This window comes from Pleurodeles waltl, chromosome 8 (genome assembly GCF_031143425.1).
Source record: "Pleurodeles waltl isolate 20211129_DDA chromosome 8, aPleWal1.hap1.20221129, whole genome shotgun sequence".
Lineage (NCBI taxonomy): Eukaryota > Metazoa > Chordata > Amphibia > Caudata > Salamandridae > Pleurodeles > Pleurodeles waltl.
The window spans coordinates 1,008,198,281-1,008,218,810 of NC_090447.1; the positions used below are offsets into that span (position 1 = coordinate 1,008,198,281).

Sequence of the window (20,530 nt, forward strand, 5' to 3'; positions counted from 1 at the left end):
TCTCAGCAGTGTTCTGGATGAAAACCATGAATGGGTTTAGGACAACAATATCGTACAAAGTATCATCCAAATGGGGGAGACACACCAACCATCAACTTGTTTGCCATCACAGAAAACAAAAAATGCTGCAACTTTGCCCTGAGGTACTACCACCCAGGGACAATATGGCCCTTTGGATCGACTGGTCCAGCATATTTCTTTCTGCCTTTTCGCTGATTTCCCTGATCCCGACAGTCCTCATTAAGCTGTTCAACTCGAGAGCCAAGATGATCCTCATAGCTCCAGAGTGACCATGTCAATGGTGGTTCGTAGACCTGCTTCACCAGTCACAGCGACCACATCTCAAGCTGCCATGCAGACCAGACCTGCTATTTGAAGGCCAGATGGTTCACCCCTATCTCTCCTCCTTGAATTTTGCTGTATGGCTTCAGAGCTAGAGCAGTGCGGACATTTGAACCTACCACAAGACTGCATGGAGATCCTCCACCCGTTCTGCAGATGCCTTCAGATGGAAGAGGTTTCACATTTTGTGTCCCTCCAAGAACGTGGAACCTACTACTTGCCAAGATGTGATTCTTCCCCGTACTTGCTACACTTGGAAAAGTCTGGCTTGTATTTCTCTTCTATAAAGGGCCACCTGGCAGCCCTTTCTACCTACTGAAAATGTTGTTCACAAGCCTCTTTAAAAAAAAAAAAAAAAACTCTAATAAAGAATTTTTTAGAAGGGTTAAAGAATGTTGTCTCTCCCATTAGGCGTCCTTCACCTCCCTTGAAACCTAACCATAGACCTTTTACAACTTATGCAAAAACCCTTTGAGCCAATTCACAAGCCTTCCATGCAGCATCTTTCTTGGAAAACATCAGCCCGCATGGTTAGTGAGATCCAAGCACTATTCTCTAAAGAACCATACACAGCCTTCCACAACTAACAAAGCGGTCTCACCCGAAATTCTTTCCTAAGGTTATTTCAGATTTCCAAGTCTTGTAGTCGATCTCATTATCAACATTCTTTTAGAATCCCTCTACTCCAGCTGAACAATCTCTCTCTTCCTTAGTGTGAGGAGAGTTTCAAAATGGTATCTTGATAAAACACGTGAGATCTGCAGATTGAACCTATTGTTTACCAACTGTGGTCCGGTCCATACTGTGTTAGCCACATCTAAAACTGTCCATCTCCCTTTGGATAGTTTCCTATATCCTGTTACGCTATCAAAAAGCTAACAGGACACTAGCAGGTAGACCCAAAGCTCACTCCACCACCTGAGGTAAAGCAGCTGCTACGTCTTTAATGAGGAATGTCCCTATAGCAGATATTATCAGGCAAGCCACCGGGAGATTTGTTCACACATTCACCAAGCACTGCTGCCTAGACCCTGATGCTAGAGGAGATGCTTAAGTAAGACAGACCTCACTCAGAAATCTGAATGCTTAAAATAGCTATCTTACTCATTCCTCTGTTTTCTCCACCACTGTTAGTAGGGACAGGCTTGCTACTCTATTCAGTGCTTATGACTATCAATGGAGATCCACTACGAGAAAAGGAACAGTTTCTTACCTGTAACTCCAGTTCCCTCGTAGGGGGATATCCATTGAAGCCAAGCAACCCTCCCTAGTCCCCGGTGGACTGGACAGAGGTAAATATGAGCAATACATACGTACAAACATCACCTCAATAAGCAACTGCCACCTGCTAAGCATGATGGGATATTGGTGGTCATATAATGACAGCCTATGGAGCTATACTGTTCTGCTTTACTTCATCTCTATGTTCTTTCTAAAAAGGGTTTGTGAAAGACATTTATGCTGTTTTACCAAAACATCATGAAAATAATATGTATATATAATTCCCCTGGCCCCTTTTTTAAAATATAAGATGAAGAATTGGGCCATTGTAGCCTACTCTTATAGGCTGCATAATATGTTTCTCTCTTAAGTGACTCTTCAGTCCTTCCCAAAGAAAGGCAAATATCTGCACTCAAAAAGATATATTATGAAAAAGTGTCTTGGGTCCCTACACGTGGGTGAGACTAGTTAATGCTTATGCCTTCAATGCAGATTTCCCTACAAGCGAACAGGACTTACACGTAAGAAACTGTTTCTTACTGTTGTCGTTATCCTGTACAAAAGCAATAAAAAGCATTAAAAAGCAGTGTCCCTGGGGTCTGAATCTCTGTCTCTACAGGTTGGAACTTTATTATTCCATTGTTGCTTAACAATGTCTCTGCTGTTTTCGTCCTCTCTGCCTTCCGTGTTGCCCCTCTTAATATTTCTCAGTTTTTGACGTTAGCTGAGTTACCTGCAGGGGTTTGGACTCCATATAATATATTCACTGCCTTTTGTTCTACACTGTAAAGAAAGTAAATATTGGCATGCACAACTGCATCTAGTTTGACACACTCACCAATACTTCATGCTATTGCACAGAACCTTTCACCGCACCATATTTAGAGCACATCTCCTAACCTCACATACCTGACCCACCACCTTTCACATACGTTAAACTACAAACAAAACCTTTTCAACCATGAACTCCAAAAACGACGTGCAGATAACTAATGCAAATTGGTGCACTTTGAAAACTTGTCAGGATCATTAAGTGCTATTCAAATGTTAGAACACTATACAGGAGCAGTGGCAGTGTACACTGGCCAATAATGTATACACCATTCCATAGTGTGCTCATCTTCCGTACCTGGGTGGACATCGCAGAGCATACCTAAGGTTTATCAAGTGCATACTATGGCTTGTGGCTTAAAGGCTGTTCAACACATGCTCCTCCATGGCCTCAATAGGGCATATACTACAGGTGGTTGCATAGTGTCAATCCCTCGGGCTTCTGCCTGACGCTACCAGTTCTCACATTCCCTGGTGGGTTTTCTAGTGCCCACTCCTATTGGTTGCACCTTGACAATTGTAGATGGATTCCTCTGAGCATACATCATACAGCATACATCATGCCGGGTTGTATAATGCACATTTCTCTGTGTTCCTGCTCTGCCTTTACTGGACAAACTCAACTGAGCATATACTATAATTTATGAAACATTGCATCCCAAGGGTGAAACTCTTGACCTCTGGGCTGTTTTCCATTGCTCCATAGTCAGTAAGTTTAAAATGTATTATACAAAGTTTTCCAAAGATGGTAGGTATCCACGTAGGCCACAGTGATATTTTCCAACCATCCATGAACAAGTATCTAGGTATAGGCGTCCTATCTCTTTCCTTTTCACTTCAGTGCATGCTGAGGTGCAGCAACAAAAACACAAAAAGAGTGCAAAACTGACCCTCACACATGATATCCAAGCACTACTCACATACATCACATGAAATACACCTACTTTATGTCCAAAGCATTCCCACAGACTGGCATACTACCTGCACTTTAGTGCCTGGACAGAGACCATTGTTATTTACTAAAGTATATATTTTGTGAATCAGGCCACTCTTGGCCCATTTCTAACAACCAGTAATAGGAAAGGATTCTATTTCTCTGTTGTCAAGCCTCTCTGGTTTGTGACTGTTATCGTGACTGCGCAGGCCATAGAAACTGCAGGGTTTTTTGGATTTCAAACTACTGTGCTATTTGTTTATTCAATTTCAGATTCCATTCATTTACCATCAATTAGAATCTGTCAGTTTGTGTAAAACCTGATGCATAATTCGTCATGTTCCTTTAGATAATCGAAGTATTGCTGTTGGAGAACCTGATTCTGCAGTACCCTGAAATTCCATGTTGCCCACTTGCAGCCAGATCTGGTTATTTCACTAACAAATTCGTTTTATGTTATAGTGAAACTGGTGATAAAAGTGCTGTAAGAGATTTATAGCCGAGTTGTCTCTTATTAAATTGTTGTTGATATTACGTTTTCAATGTATTCACAGAGAAACAAATTCCATGGTGGAGGAATTCATGTTGCTCGCCAATATATCTGTTGCACAGAAAATCTATGATGAGTTTTCAGAATTTGCACTTCTCCGAAAACACCCTGCTCCGCCTCCAGCAAACTATGACATTCTTGTGAAGGCAGCGAGTTCTAAGGTGAGCTTCCAGCACTTTGTAGAGAAGGGGTATATATATATATATATTTGAGAAATAAAAAAGAGTTTGGATAGTATGAAAGTTATTTTTATTTGAGTATCGCATTTTGGTGTCACTTAAAATGTGAAGTGCCAGACAACATTATTGTCCCTTATCCTTTGTCTTTTTTTTCTTAAATGGGTTTGACATGACCATAGGTGGGATTTTCATTTACAGTTATGGATTCATCCTTCTCTTTTGACGACCAGTTTGTCCTCTGAAAACCACAACCTATCAGTGACCGCTTAATGCCAGAAACTATAAAACTCAGCTGACTGAAAATTCCATGACCTACTTCTGATCTTCTTCAGTGTCAGTTTAGTTCCAGTGGAGCATTATTTGTCGACTCAGTTATAAATGTGTCTGTCTGATGTAGGATCGTTCCATGAACCTGTCATGCCAATAAAACCTTTATTTCACTGCCAAATACATATAGGTGGTTCTTTCTTTAATTGCTGTTGAAATCCCCTGCATTAATCACAAGGGCATACAAATCCTTCACCCAACATACCTAGACAAAAAACTCAACGTAGCAGGAGACTCTATTTCCAATGAGTGAATCTTGCGTGACAATTCCCTAAAGCTACCAAATAAAAACGACTAATCATACATTTTCTTACCTCCAGTTGCATAACCGAGCTCTTAAGAATCGGATTTGTTGTAAATTCACCTTTTATCAGAACATTTCCCCATGTCACTGAGGGATTCATGCTGTAAATATGTGGCATCGTTTGTGTGCTTAAACAAAGACCCTGTGAATGAGCTCTTTTGTATATTAATTTGAATTTATTTTATCCCTACCCCCATGCATGCAGAAATCTCTCTCCCCCAACACCTCCCTTATTCAAATTGTTACCACAGTTGATAGTCTATGGGAAGAGCTCTGTATCAGCCAGATTGTTCTAAATTGTGAAGTACACAGAAAACGTTTTCCTGAAGAACAAAGAAAGAGGGAGTCTGAGTATAAAAAAGATTCTGAAATGTTTGAGAAATCCAGCAGGCACTTTGATTTGTTTTTAATATTTGTACGTGTATGCTCTGCAGTAATATCTCTTATTGCTGTTGTGCTTAGAGTAGGGAACTGGAGAGGCGTTCACAGAGTCCATGGCCTGTGTGAATTGTCCTGACCCTCATTTCTTGAAAAAATATGTTTTTAAAAATGCAGACAACCTTAAATAAATATTGTCTATCATAAGAGATCTGGTGTGCAATGCTAAAACACAGATTAGTGGCCAGGTAATTTGGTTGTTTCGCATCAAGGGCCCTGTACTCCAGGCTCAGGATTTTGCAATGAATGTCATTCTCAACTTCAAGCCAGTGGGGTGATCTCGTCCTCCTGTTATGACGCAGAACTTAAAGATCAGTAAGGCTATTCTTACTCTGTCATTTTGGACCAAATGCAGTTTGCTCACCAAGTAGGTTGAGATGTACAGACTCTTAGCATAGACTAATTGTGAATTCACTATGTCTCTCACTACTAATCGCCAGGAAAGGAAGAGAAGAATGTGAATCGTCTTTCTCATCTGTGAAAATATAAAACCGTGCTTTTGATCACCTGCTTTACTTGAGGAACCATTGACAATTCTCTGTTTAAAAGAAACACAACTTTGTTATACAGCGTGTAGGAAAGCGTTCTTTTTGACAATGGTTAGCCCCCGCTATTTGCCTGGTTTCTGATGTGGCTTTGACTATTAGTGCACTGGGTCCCTGCTAACCAGGTCCCCAGTGCCAGATCTTTTAACCTAAAACTGCACAGTTGTTTTGCACAATTGGCAAACTGTTTAATTACCACAAAGTCCCTAGTAAATGGTACCCCTGGTACCTAGGGCCTGGGTTACTAAGGAAGGTCTCTGAGGGCTTCAGCAACAGTTGTGCCACCCCCAGAGACCCATTACCAAACTCACATTAGTGCTGCCATTGTAGCTGCATGTTTTGTTGCAGGGTAAATTGAAAACACGACCTGTGAGGACATATATGCATGAGCAGGTATGTCCCTGCTAGGCCTCTGTCGGTTCCGAGACATAGTGATTGCACTCGGAAGCCATTTCAAATTCATGTACTGGACACTGGTCATTACGAGTTCCCCAGCTACATGATGGCTTCCCTGAATCCTGGGATGTTTGTTATCAAACCTCTCATGTAGGAAGCTAACTCTGTATACACTATATCAAAATGAAATATATTGTGTACAGAGTCCAGGGGCTCCCCAAGAGGCTTGACAGAGGCAATAATAGATAATACTAATGCTCTATTTGTGGTAGTGTGGGCTTATCAGAGGGTAGTGTTAAGCATTTGTTGTACACACACAAGCAATAAGTGAAAACACACACTCAATGACTTAACTCCAGGCCAATAGGTTTTTATATAGAAAAATATTTTTTTGTTAATTTATTTTTAGAACCACAAGATTCATTTAGCAGGTAAGTACATCAAATGAATGATACTTTACATAGTAATACTTAGGACTTTGAATAGAATCAATGTTGTACACAGTTTTCTTTAAAATGACAAAAAGCTAGTTTAAAAGTGCATACAGTGCAATTTTCAATAGTTCCTGGGGGAGGTATATAAGTACAGTTTCTGAGGTAAGTACCACACTTACAGGTTCAGACTCCGGGGCATAGGTAGCCCACCGTTGGGAGTTCAAGGCAACCCCAAATACCTAGCACCAGCCACACAGGGCCAGTCAGGTGCAGAGGTCAAACAGGAGCCAAAATAATGTGGGCACCTATGGAGGCAGGGGGTACTTCGGTTCCAGTCTGCTTGCAGGTAAATACCTGCATGTCGGAGGGCAGATCACAGGGGTTTGAAGGAGTACTGGAGGGGCCCCAAGTAGGCAGAAAAACTACACCCTCAGTGGCATGGGGGCGGCCGGGTGCAGTGTGCCAACAGGACGTCGGGTTCTCAATACAACTCTGTGGAGGGACATGGGGGTCACTTAGGCGCTGCAGGCAGGGCACAGGGAGGCCTCTCGGGCAAGCCACTGACTGGGCAAGGTCGTTGCTGCACCAGTGGTTGGTTTCTCACGGCCCTGGGGGTGTAGTGCTTCTCCAGGCGTCGTATATCTTTGTCCCGGGCAGCCACAGTCAGGGGGGGCCCTCGGGATTCCCTCTGCAGGCATCGATGTGGGGGTGCAGAGGTCAGCCCAGTTTGGACACGTCGTTGGAGTCACCTGGGGGTCCTCTCTGGATAGTTGGTTTCTCTGGACACGGGCTGGGGGCGTCGGGTGCAGAGTAGTTGGACTCACGCTTCTGGAGTGAGGTAAGAGTCCCTTTAAAGTTGGTTTCTTGGTCTTTTCTTTGGGCAGGTCCACTGTCCACAGGAGTTGCTTGGTCCTTGGTGATGCAGAGCGCGTTGCTTCTTTTCTTGCAGCTTTTCGAAGCAGGAGACGGGCCGGTAGGGCTGGGGCTGAGTCTGTTGGTGTCTCCTTCTCTTATCTGTGGAGTTTTCAGCTCAGAAGTCCTTCTTCTTTCTTGAGGTCATCTGAAATCTGAAGAGCTGGGTTCAGGGTCGCCCATAAATACTAAATTTAGGGGTGTGTTAGGGTCAGAGGGCAGTAGCCAATGGCTACTGTCCCTGAGGGTGGCTACACCCTCCTTGTGCCCACTTCCTCTGGGGAGAGCGGGGGGGGGGGGGGCGTTCAGGGGCACATCCCTATCCCTATTGGTCCTACTCCTCCAGAGCAAGTAGGAGGATTTTTCATGGAGGGGGTCACTTCAGCTCTGGTCACCTTAGGGGTGGACCTGGCTGGAGGGGTGACTCCTCTTTGTTTTTCTCATTACCCTCCGGACTTACTGCCAAAAGTGGGGGCTTGTCTGAGGGGGTGGGCATTTCCACTAGCTGTAGTGCCCTGGGGCACTATACCACCAGGCTTGAACTTTTGAGGCTCACCGCTAGGTGTTACAGTTCCTGGAGGGGGAGGTGTGAAGCACCTCCACCCAGGACAGGCTTTGTTTCTGACCACAGAGTGCTCAAAGGCACTCACCACATGTGGTCAGAAACTCGTCTGGAAGTGGCAGGCTGGCACAGACCTGTCAGCCTTGCACTAGCAGTTGGGCTAGCATACAGGGGGCATCTCTAAATCCCATTTGGTTTATTGTGCGGAGAAGTTTGATACCAAACTTCCCAGTATTCAGTGTAGTCATCATGGTGCTGTGGAGTTCGTAATGACAGACTCCCAGACCATATACTCAGTATGGCTGCCCTGCCCTTACAATGTCTAAGAATTGACTTAGACGCTATAGGGGGCTTATTGCTCGTGCAGCTATGCCCTCACCTGTGGTATAGTGCACCATGCCTTAGGGCTGTAAGGCCTGCTAAAAGGGTGACTTACCTATGCCACAGGCAGTGGTTGGTGGGCATGGCACTCTGAGGGGAGTGTCATGTCGACTTTGTCTTTTCTCCCCACCAGTACACACAAGCTGCAAGGTAGTGGGCATGTACTGAGTGAGGGGTTCCCTAGGGTGACATAATACATGCTGCAGCCCTTAGGCACCTTCCCTGGTCAAACAAAGGTAAAGTTTTAGGGAAAGAACACCAGTGCTGGGGCCTGGTTAGCAGGGTCCCAGCACACTTCCAATCAAAGCGGGCATCAAAATAAGGCAAAAAGTGGGGGGTTGACCAGGCCAACAGTGGCATTTTCCTACACACATCATAAAGCATGGGGCACTGGGTCAGGCAACTTCAAACACTGAAGTGATGCCATTCAGCCCTTTCATGAGGAGCACATCTGCATGCCAAATAGTTCCCTGTGGCATGAAGCTGTCCTGCGTCTGTAGTGTCCTCCCTTGGAACGTAGCATCTGGGAGATTCGTTGTGGCAGCTCGCACAACAGCTCTTTGTCTTCAGCAGTAGCAGCATTCTTAGGTTGGTGCTGATGGGATGCTGGAATGGCAGATGCTCCCAAAATTAAGGGGTAAGGTAGGTACACACAGCCCGTATTGAGGGGGGTGTAAACTCATGCCAGTTTACTGAATGATGGTACATACCCAAGAGGTATGCACACCCACTGTCCTGTTTTGATAGTCAAGTCTTTTAAGGAGGTGATCTGAGTGGGTGTCCCATGATGAAGCAGGCCACGGGTAGTACCTGTGGGTGAGGACTCCCCATATATATCGAAGAGTATCCCATTGGACGTTAAGTGAGCACCAATTTACCTGAGTGCATCCTTTAAACATTGGTGATGGTTTTGGAAGGGAATGCTTCCTCAAGTAAAACTGTCCTTGTTTTTGGGCTGGCTGTCCCTTGTTGTAGCTAGTGTTTCAGACATCTGGAAATTGAGGGTCATTTCACTCGCCCCCCTCCCCCTTTTTTTTCATTGACTTCTCACTCCTCGTGTCATGTGATATGTGAATGATTGATCATTAATCATTCCAGTGATTCCCTTCGGAAGCAAGGTTTTGTATGTTCAGAGCAACCCTTAATCTCTGTAATTTGGCAAATTAAAAAGCTCTGAAATACTATATTACATTTTGTGGATGTACGCTAACAATCTCTCCATTGATGATTTTGTTGTAGTTAACAATTTAAAGTTCTAGGCTGCTCACCCTCCATCCATTTATGTTGTGTAGTTTGTTACCAATAATTCTGTGCAATGCAAACAGCCTTCTACTTTATAAGAAAAGAGGGGATTGTAAGATGTCAACCATTAACCAAAGACTTTCAGTGAGTTGGAACCTAGATGCGATTAGTCCAAAACTGATTGTCAGTGTGGACAAATTGGGAGTTTTAAAAGCCTCTTTGTAGGCACAAGGAACAGTGGCTTACATTTTCACAGTGGGGACCTGTAAGGAAATGCCTCCTTGGCATGGTTACCCCCTGACTTTTTGCCTTTTGCTGATGCCAAGTTATTATTGAAAGTGTGCTGGGACCCTGCTAACCAGGCCCCAGCACCAGTGTTCTTTCCCTAAACTGTACCTTTGCTTCCACAATTGGCACAGCCCTGGTACTCAGATAAGTCCCTTGTAAATGGTACCCCTGGTACCAAGGGCCCTGATGCCAGGGAAGGTCTCTGAGGGCTGCAGCATGTCTCATGCCACTCTGGGGACCCCTCACTCAGTACATGCACACTGCCTCACAGCTTTTGTGTGCTGATGGGGAGAAAATTACTAAGTCGACATGGCACTCCCCTCAGAGTGCTATGCCAACCTCACACTGCCTGTGGCATAGGTAAGTCACCCCTCTAGCAGGCCTTACAGCCCTAATGCAGGGTGCACTATACCACAGGTGAGGACATATGTCCATGAGCACTATGTCCCTACAGTGTCTAAGCAAAACCTTAGACATTGTAAGTGCAGGGTAGCCATAAGAGTATATGGTCTTGGAGTTTGTCAAACACGAACTCCACAGTTCCATAATGGCTATACTGAAATCTGGGAAGTTTGGTATCAAACTTCTAAGCACAATACATGCACACTGATGCCAGTGTGGAATTTATTGTAAAATGCACCCAGAGGGCATCTTAGAGATGCCCTCTGAATACCAATCCGACTTCTAGTGTTAGGCTGACCAGTTTCTGCCAGCCTGCCACAACCAGGTGAGTTGCTGGTCACATGGGGAGAGTGCCTTTGTCACTCTGTGGCCAGGAACAAAGCCTGGACTGGGTGGAGATGCTTCACACCTCCCCCTGCAGGAACTGTAACACCTGGTGGTGAGCCTCAAAGGCTCACCCCTTTTGTTACAGCGCCACAGGGCATCCCAGCTGGTGGAGATGCCCGCCTCTCCGGCCACTGTCCCCACTTTTGGCGGCAAGGCTGGAGTAGATAATGAGAAAAACAAGGAGGAGTCACCCACCAGTCAGGACAGCCCCTAAGGTGCCCTGAGCTGAGGTGACCCCTGCCTTTAGAAATCCTCCATCTTAAGTTTGGAGGATTTCCCCAATAGGATTAGGGATGTGCCCCCCCTCCCTTCAGGGAGGAGGCATAAAGAGGGTGTAGCCACCCTCCAGGACAGTAGCCATTGGCTACTGCCCTCCCAGACCTAAACACACCCCTTAATTTAGTATTTAGGGGCACCCAAGAACCCAGGAAATCAGATTCCTGCAACCTGAACTAAGAAGGACTGCTGACCTGCAAGCCCTGCAGAGACGATGGAAGACGACAACTGCTTTGGCCCCATCCCTACCGGCCTGTCTCCTGACTCGAAAACCTGCAACAGCGACACATCCAACAGGGACCAGCGACCTATGAAGCCTCAGAGGACTGCCCTGAACCTAAGTACCAAGAAACTCCAGTGAGCAGCGGCTCTGCTCAAGGAACAGCAACAATATTGCAACTTTTCTGCAACTTTCAAAGACCTCACTCTTCCCGCCTGAAGCGTGAGACTTCACCCTCTGCACCCGACGCCCCCAGCTCGAGATCCAGAGAACCAACACCACAGGGAGGGCTCCCAGGCGACTGCGACCCCGTGAGTAGCCCGAGACGACCTCTCTGGACTCCCATAGCAACACCTGCAGAGAGAATCCAGAGGCTCCCCCTGACCGCGACTGCCTGTAATAAGGGACCCGACGCCTGGACACAGCACTGCACCCGCAGCCCCCAGGACCAGAAGGAACCGAACCTCCATGCAAGAGTGACCCCCAGGCAACCCTCTGCCTAGCCAAGGTGGTGTCTGATCCGAGAAGCCCCCCTGTGCCCTGCCTGCACCGCTAGAGTGATCCCCGGGTCCCTCCATTGAACCCAATACAAAACCCGCCGCCTGCTTTGCACACTGCACCCGGCCGCCCCTGTGCCGCTGAGGGTGTGTTTTGTGTGCCTACTTGTGTCCCCCCAGTGCTCTACAAAACCCCCTTGGTCTTCCTCCCGAGGACGCGGGTACTTACCTGTTGGCAGACTGGAACCGAAGCACCTCTGTTCTCCATAGGCGCCTGTGTGTTTTGGTCACCTCTTTGACCTCTGCACCTGACTGGCCCTGAGCTGTGGGGTGGTAACTTTGGGGTTGCCTTGAACCCCCAACGGTGAGCTGCCTATGCCGAGGAACTGAGACTTGTAAGTGTCTTACCTACCTCACAATCTAACCAATACTTACCTCCCCCAGGAACTGTTGATTTTTGCAAGTGTCTACTTTTAAAATAGCTTATTGCCATTTTAACAGAAACTGTATATGTTTATATGTTATTGCTCTAATTCAAAGTTCCTAACTTACCTATGTGCAATACCTTGCATTTTATGTATTTACTTCAAATCTTGAACTTGTGGTTCTAAAAATAAATTAAGAAAATATATTTTTCTATATAAAAACCTATTGGCCTGGAATTGTCTTTGAGTGTGTGTTCCTCATTTATTGCCTGTGTGTGTACAACAAATGCTTAACACTACCCTCTGATAAGCCTACTGCTCGACCACACTACCACAAAATAGAGCATTAGAATTATCTAATTTTGCCACTATCTTACCTCTAAGGGGAACTCTTGGACTCTGTGCACACTATCTCTTACTTTGAGACAGTTTATACAGAGCCAACTTCCTACAGGACCAAATCAGTGTTTCCTTTACTGAGGAATATCCGACATGGATTGTAAGGAAATGCCTCCTTGGCATGGTTACCCCTGGACTTTTAGCCTTTGCTGATGCTAAGTTTTGATTTGAAAGTGTGCTGAGGCCTGCTAACCAGGCCCCAGCACCAGTGTTCTTTCCCTAACCTGTACTTTTGTTTCCACAATTGGCACACCCTGGCATCCAGGTAAGTCCCTTGTAACTGGTACCCCTGGTACCAAGGGCACTGATGCCAGGGAAGGTCTCTAAGGGCTGCAGCATGTCTTATGCCACCCTGGGGACCCCTCACTCAGCACAGACACACTGCTTGCCAGCTTGTGTGTGCTAGTGGGGATAAAAAGACTAAGTCGACATGGCACTCCCCTCAGGGTGCCATGCCAACCTCACACTGCCTACAGGTATAGATAAGTCACCCCTCTAGCAGGCCTTACAGCCCTAAGGCAGGGTGCACTATACCATAGGTGAGGGCATAAGTGCATGAGCACTATGCCCCTACAGTGTCTTAGCAAAACCTTAGACATTTTAAGTGCAGGGTAGCCATAAGAGTATAGGGTCTGGGAGTCTGTCATGCACGAACTCCACATCACCATAATGGCTACACTGAACACTGTGAAGTTTGGTATCAAACTTCTCAGCACAATAAAAGCACACTGATGCCAGTGTACATTTTATTGTAACATACACCCCAGAGGGCACCTTAAAGGTGCCCCCTGAAACCTTAACCGACTACCCTTGTAGGCTGACTGGTTTTAGCAGCCTGCCACACACCAGACATGTTGCTGGCCACATGGGGAGAGTGCCTTTGTCACTCTGTGGCTAGTAACAAAGCCTGTACTGGGTGGAGGTGCTTCACACCTCCCCCTACAGGAACTGTAACACCTGGCGGTGAGCCTCAAAGGCTCACCCCCTTTGTTACAGCACCCCAGGGCACTCCAGTTAGTGGAGTTGCCCGCCCCCTCCGGCCACGGCCCCACTTTTGGCGGCAAGGCCGGAGGAGATAATGAGAAAAACAAGGAGGAGTCACTGGCCAGCCAGGACAGCCCCTAAGGTGTCCTGAGCTGAGGTGACTCTAACTTTTAGAAATCCTCCATCTTTCAGATGGAGGATTCCCCCAATAGGATTAGGGATGTGCCCCCCTCCCCTCAGGGAGGAGGCACAAAGAGGATGTAGCCACCCTCAGGGCTAGTAGCCATTGGCTACTAACCCCCCTGACCTAAACACGCCCCTAAATTCAGTATTTAGGGGCTCCCCAGAACCTAGGAACTCAGATTCCTGCAACCTAAGAAGAAGAGGACTGCTAAGCTGAAAAACCCTGCAGAGAAGACGGAGACACCAACTGCTTTGGCCCCAGCTCTACTGGCCTGCCTCCCCACTTCTAAAGACACTGCTCCAGCGACGCTTTCCACAGGGACCAGCGACCTCTGAAGCCTCAGAGGACTGCCCTGCATCTAGAAGGACCAAGAACTCCCGAGGACAGTGGCTCTGTTCACCAAAGACTGCAACTTTGCAACAAAGAAGCAACTTTGAAACAACTTGTGTAAAGAAATGGCTCCCTGTTGCAGTTACCCCCCACTTTTTGCCTGATACTGATGCTGACTTGACTGAGAAGTGTGCTGGGACCCTGCTAACCAGGCCCCAGCACCAGTGTTCTTTCCCCTAAAATGTACCATTGTCTCCACAATTGGCACCACCCTGGCACCCAGGTAAGTCCCTTGTAACTGGTACCCCTGGTACCAAGGGCCCGGATGCCAGGGAAGGTCTCTAAGGGCTGCAGCATGTCTTATGCCACCCTAGGGACCCCTCACTCAGCACAGACACCCTGCTTGCCAGCTTGTGTGTGCTGGTGGGGAGAAAATGACTAAGTCGACATGGCACTCCCCTCAGGGTGCCATGCCAACCTCACACTGCCTGTGGCATAGGTAAGTCACCCCTCTAGCAGGCCTTACAGCCCTAAGGCAGGGTGCACTATACCACAGGTGAGGGCATATGTGCATGAGCACTATGCCCCTACAGTGTCTAAGCAAAACCTTAGACATTGTAAGTGCAGGGTAGCCATAAGAGTATATGGGCTGGGAGTCTGTAAAAAACGAACTCCACAGCTCCATAATGGCTACACTGAATACTGGGAAGTTTAGTATCAAACTTCTCAGAATAATAAACCCACACTGATGCCAGTGTTGGATTTATTAAAAAATGCACACAGAGGGCATCTTAGAGATACCCCCTGGTTTTTACCCAATTGTTCAGTGCAGGACTGACTGGTCTGTGCCAGCCTGCTGCTGAGACGAGTTTCTGACCTCATGCGGTGAGAGCCTTTGTGCTCTCTGAGGACAGAAACAAAGCCTGCTCTGGGTGGAGGTGCTTCACACCTCCCCCCTGCAGGAACTGTAACACCTAGCAGTGAGCTTCAAAGGCTCAAGCTTCGTGTTACAATGCCCCAGGGCACTCCAGCTAGTGGAGATGCCCGCCCCCTGGACCCAGCCCCCACTTTTGGTGGCAAGTCCAGGAGAGATAATGAGAAAAACAAGGAGGAGTCACTGGCCAGTCAGGACAGCCCCTAAGGTGTCCTGAGCTGAGGTGACTCTGACTTTTAGAAATCCTCCATCTTGCAGATGGAGGATTCCCCCAATAGGATTAGGGATGTGACCCCCTCCCCTTGGGAGGAGGCACAAAGAGGGTGTACTCACCCTCAGGGCCAGTAGCCATTGGCTACTAACCCCCCAGACCTAAACACGCCCTTAAATTTAGTATTTAAGGGCTCCCCTGAACCTAAGAATTCAGATTCCTGCAACTACAAGAAGAAGGACTGCTGAGCTGAAAAACCCCTGCAGAGGAAGAACAGAAGACACCAACTGTCTTGGCCCCAGACTCACCGGCCTGTCTCCTGCCTTCCAAAGAACCCTGCTCCAGCGACGCTTTCCAAGGGACCAGCGACCTCTGAATCCTCTGAGGACTGCCCTGCTTCGAAAAAGACAAGAAACTCCCGAGGACAGCGGCACTGCTCCAAAAGAACTGCAACTTTGTTACAAGGAGCAGATTTAAAGACCCCTGCAACTCCCCGCAAGAAGCGTGAGACTTGCAACACTGCACCCGGCGACCCCGACTCGACTGGTGGAGAACAACCAACTCAGGGAGGACCCTCCGGCGACTCTACGATTGTGAGTAACCAAAAGTGTCCCCCCTGAGCCCCCACAGCGACGCCTGCAGAGGGAATCCCCAGGCTCCCCCTGACCGCGACTGTCTGAATTCCATTTCCCGACGGCTGGAAAAGACCCTGCACCCGCAGCCCCCAGCCCCTAAAGAAATGGAACTTCTGTGCAGGAGTGACCCCCAGGAGGCCCTCTCCCTTGCCTAGGTGGTGGCTACCCCGAGGAGCCCCCCCCCTTGCCTGCCTGCACCGCTGAAGAGACCCCTTGGTCTCCCATTGAAAACTGAAGGAAACCCGACGCTTGTTTGCACACTGCACCCGGCCGCCCCGCGCTGCTGAGGGTGTACTTCCTGTGCTAGCTTGTGTCCCCCCCGGTGCCCTACAAAACCCCCCTGGTCTGCCCTCCGAAGACGCGGGTACTTACCTGCTGGCAGACTGGAACCGGGGCACCCCCTTCTCTCCATTGAAGCCTATGTGTTTTGGGCACCTCTTTGACCTTTGCACCTGACCGGCCCGGGGCTGCTGGTGTGATAACTTTGGGGTTGCTCTGAACCCCCAACAGTGGGCTACCTTGGACCAAAAACTCAAACCTGTAAGTGACTTACTTACCTGTTAAAACTAACAATAACTTACCTCCCCCAGGAACTGTGAAAATTGCACTGTGTCCACTTTTAAAACAGCTTATTGTGTTTTATGTGAAAAGTATACATGCTAAAGTAATGATTCAAAGTTCCTAGAGTACTTACCTGCAATACCTTTCAAATGAGATATTACATGTAAAATTTGAACTTGTGGTTCTTAAAATAAACTAAGAAAAGATATTTTTCTATAACAAAACCTATTGGCTGGATTTGTCTCTGAGTGTGTGTTCCTCATTTATTGCCTGGGTGTATGTACAACAAATGCTTAACACTACTCCTTTGATAAGCCTACTGCTCGACCACACTACCACAAAATAGAGCATTAGTATTATCTCTTTTTACCACTATTTTACCTCTAAGGGGAACCCTTGGACTCTGTGCATGCTATTCCTCACTTTGAAATAGCACATACAGAGCCAACTTCCTACAACTTGCGTTTCCCGCCGGAAGCGTGAGACTTGGCACTCTGCACCCGACGCCCCCGGCTCGACTTGTGGAGAACAATCACTTCAGGGAGGACTCCCCGGCGACTGCGAGACCGTGAGTAGCCAGAGTTGACCCACCTGAGCCCCCACAGCGACGCCTGCAGAGGGAATCCCGAGGCTCCCCCTGACCGCGACTGCCTGCTTCAAAGACCCGACACCTGGTAAAGGCACTGCATCCGCAGCCCCCAGGACCTGAAGGATCCGACCTCCGGTGCAGGAGCGACCCCCAGGTGGCCCTCTCCCTTGCCCAGGTGGTGGCTAGCCCGAGGAACCCCCCCTCCCCCTTGCCTGCCTGCATCGCTGAAGAGACCCCTTGGTCTCCCATTGAATCCTATTGCGAACCCGACGCTTGTTTGCACACTGCACCCGGCCGCCCCCGTGCCGCTGAGGGTGTACTTTCTGTGTGGACTTGTGTCCCCCCCGGTGCCCTACAAAACCCCCCTGGTCTGCCCTCCGAAGACGCGGGTACTTACCTGCTGGCAGACTGGAACCAGGGCACCCCCTTCTCCATTGAAGCCTATGCGTTTTGGGCACCACTTTGACCTCTGCACCTGACCGGCCCTGAGCTGCTGGTGTGGTAACTTTGGGGTTGCTCTGAACCCCCAACGGTGGTCTACCTTGGACCCAAACTTGAACCCCGTAGGTGGTTTACTTACCTGCAAAAACTAACAAACACTTACCTCCCCAGGAACTGTTGAAAATTGCACTGTCTAGTTTTAAAATAGCTATATGTCATTTATGTGAAAGCTGTATGTGCTATTTTGCTAATTCAAAGTTCCTAAAGTACCTACCTGAAATACCTTTCATTTGAAGTATTACTTGTAAATCTTGAACCTGTGGTTCTTAAAATAAACTAAGAAAATATATATTTCTATACAAAAACCTATTGGCCTGGAATTGTCTCTGTGTGTGTGTTCCTCATTTATTGCCTGTGTGTGTACAACAAATGCTTAACACTACTCCTTTGATAAGCCTACTGCTCGACCACACTACCACAAAATAGAGCATTAGAATTATCTCTTTTGGCCACTATCTTACCTCTAAGGGGAACCCTTGGACTCTGTGCATACTATTCCTTACTTTGAAATATTGCATACAGAGCCAACTTCCTACATAGATCTTTTCACAATGCTGAAAATACAAAAATCCAGTGTTGTTCCTTGTTTCCAATTAGGAAATCCCCACTGTATACCCTTTTAAGGTGATTCAAAGAGTGGTAGATGGGTGGGGTGAGGAGTTGTATGTGTTATTTTCTATATTTTCCTTTATGCCCCTTCCTAGCATTTAGATCTGCTTCTATAAGTGAAGAAAAACTGGATACGCATCAGTAAGTGCCATGGTCCTTTACATTTTCATGAAAAAGGTATTTCTGACCTTTTACGCCTAACAGGTGTGGAGCCTGAGTAGGGTGCTGTGAGGGTTTCCTTACAAAAAGTCTGCCCACTGTAAGAGACCCAAGTAGATTTCTGCCTTCAGAGTTCTGTATTTGTTACTTTAAAAAATACAAAAAGAATGATCACATCGTATTGTCCAGAGGTGGCAGTTCCCTGCACAGTTCCGTCTCTTGGTGGTGGAAATTGGTGTCTGGGTTGTGAGGAAAAATGGCCCCACCCCAGGAAACCCATTGTGTTTGATCCATCTGCTATCCTTTTCTCCCCCGGTTTCCCTGTTGTACTGATATTATTATGGATGGTGATATCTGTGCAGTTTACAGTTTCCTTTCAGTACAGGCTGGGGTTGCAGTTGATTTGGTCAGCACAATTCAGTTGTGAACAAGGAATTGGCACTCGCCCAAGCCCATTTTTTTGACCAGTGTTCAGAGGTGCCCCTGCGCAATCTACTCCACCATGATGATCGCACTTTGAACTACGGGAGTCATATAATAATTGCTGAAGTGTTTAATTTTGAATTTAAGTCAAACATGTAGTCACTCTTGTTGCTGAGGTCCATTCTTAGAGGTAGGAGAGTGAGCTACAAAGCATTAGGGAAAAGGGATAGGAGCCATGAAAATGTACAGCCTTAATAATTTTGGCTGGCCCTGGATGCCTCTCCAGAATATTTCTACTCTATAAATTTGTCCTATTTCTTTAGCCCGATGACAGTTTTTCCCATTCTCTTTAACCCATTATGTGGATGATTTTAAAAATGAAGAATTATGTATTGAAGGTAGCTCATGTTATCCTTGTTTGGAAGCAGTGGGAATTTGACTTGTGTTGCCATTTTTTTGATCCCTACTATTCTACTTTCAGGATCTAGAAATAAAGACAGACTCTGCAAAGGCTCTGGCTGACTCACTTGATCTAGCAGATAACCCCAGTTTCCCATATCTGAACACTCTGCTGAGGATCCTAGCCACACGATGCATGATGCAGGCTGTCTATTTCTGCTCAGGCCTGGATACGGATTTTCATCATTATGGTTTAGCCTCCCCTATTTACACGCATTTCACGTCACCCATCCGAAGGTAGGTTGTCTTTATTATCCACCTTTGTCAAGCTCTGCACTGTGAAACATTTGACCAAATGTATACTTTTACTGATATTCCCTTTTTCCTATTTTGATATGTTCGGTGGCATGTGTAGCTGCAGATACACATGCTGTGCATTATTGTGCCATCTAGTGTTGGGCTCGGAGTGTTACAAGTTGTTTTTCTTCGAAGAAGTCTTTTCGAGTCATGAGCGTCGGCTCCATCTTAGATTGTTTTCTTTCCGCCATTGGGTTCGAACGTGTTCCTCTTCGCTCCGTATTTCGAATCGGAAAAGTTAGCTAAATTATCGAAAATTCAACGGGACTGTTATAGTTCGTACCGGGTTAGTGTTAGTGTATCGTCACCGACATCAAGACCACTCCGGCGGCCCTTTAGGGCTTCCGTTCTTCACCGAGGCCTTGTCGGCCCGACCACACCAGTCGTCCCAGACTAATGGACCAGACCCCATTCCGCTTCTGTCCTAAGTGTCATTCAAAGTATCCTTATACAGACCAGCACCGGGTCTGTAATCTGTGTTTATCACCTGAACACAGGAAGGATACTTGCGAGGCTTGTCAAGCGTTTCGATCAAAAAAGACCTTGACAGATCGACGCGCAAGAAGACCGCAAATGGCGTCGACACCGAAAGAGCAACTCGACGTCGGAGAGGAGGAAAGCATTTCCATCCAGGGGACGGACTTGGTATGAATGCGAAAGTGAACGACCCTCGACGGTGCAGCGAACAGTGAGTAAACCTGCCCCGTCCAAAACTCACACAAAGACATATAAGGCCATGGGGACGTCACCGCCAGCAGGCCATGGCTTAACCCACCGAAAAGAAGGTGACCAAACATCGGCACCGAAAAAGGCCAGAGAATTGCCGAAGACTTCCGACTCCGGTTCAGATTCCGGCACCGAACGATCTCGACACCGAGAGTTCGATTCACCCAAAGTGAGGGAAATAACTTCGGAACCGAAAAAGACTATATCTGAAAACTCGGTACCGGAAAAAGCGGCTTCGGAGCCGATAAACTCTTATACAGAAGAGCAAGGACTTTCCAGCCAAATGAAGGAAAGACATAGATTTGAGCAGGAATTAAGTATGGAAGAACCGGACCATACACAAAGGAGGTTACATATCCAGAAAGAGACTGGAAAAATACAAACTTTCCCTCCACTCAAATCTAAAAGGAAACTTGCATTTCAGGAGACAGAAATG

At 47.0% G+C, this 20,530-nt stretch overlaps 1 protein-coding gene across 1 annotated transcript in view; it reads left to right on the top strand.

The window, feature by feature from the left end:
* Positions 1-20,530, top strand: part of DIS3 (DIS3 homolog, exosome endoribonuclease and 3'-5' exoribonuclease) — a 260,018-nt gene that overhangs the window by 161,369 nt on the left and 78,119 nt on the right. Inside the window, exons 17-18 of the mRNA XM_069205287.1 lie at positions 3,883-4,039; positions 19,094-19,308. Of these exons, the coding sequence (XP_069061388.1) occupies positions 3,883-4,039; positions 19,094-19,308 (372 nt within the window). The remainder of the gene's footprint in view (positions 1-3,882; positions 4,040-19,093; positions 19,309-20,530) is intronic.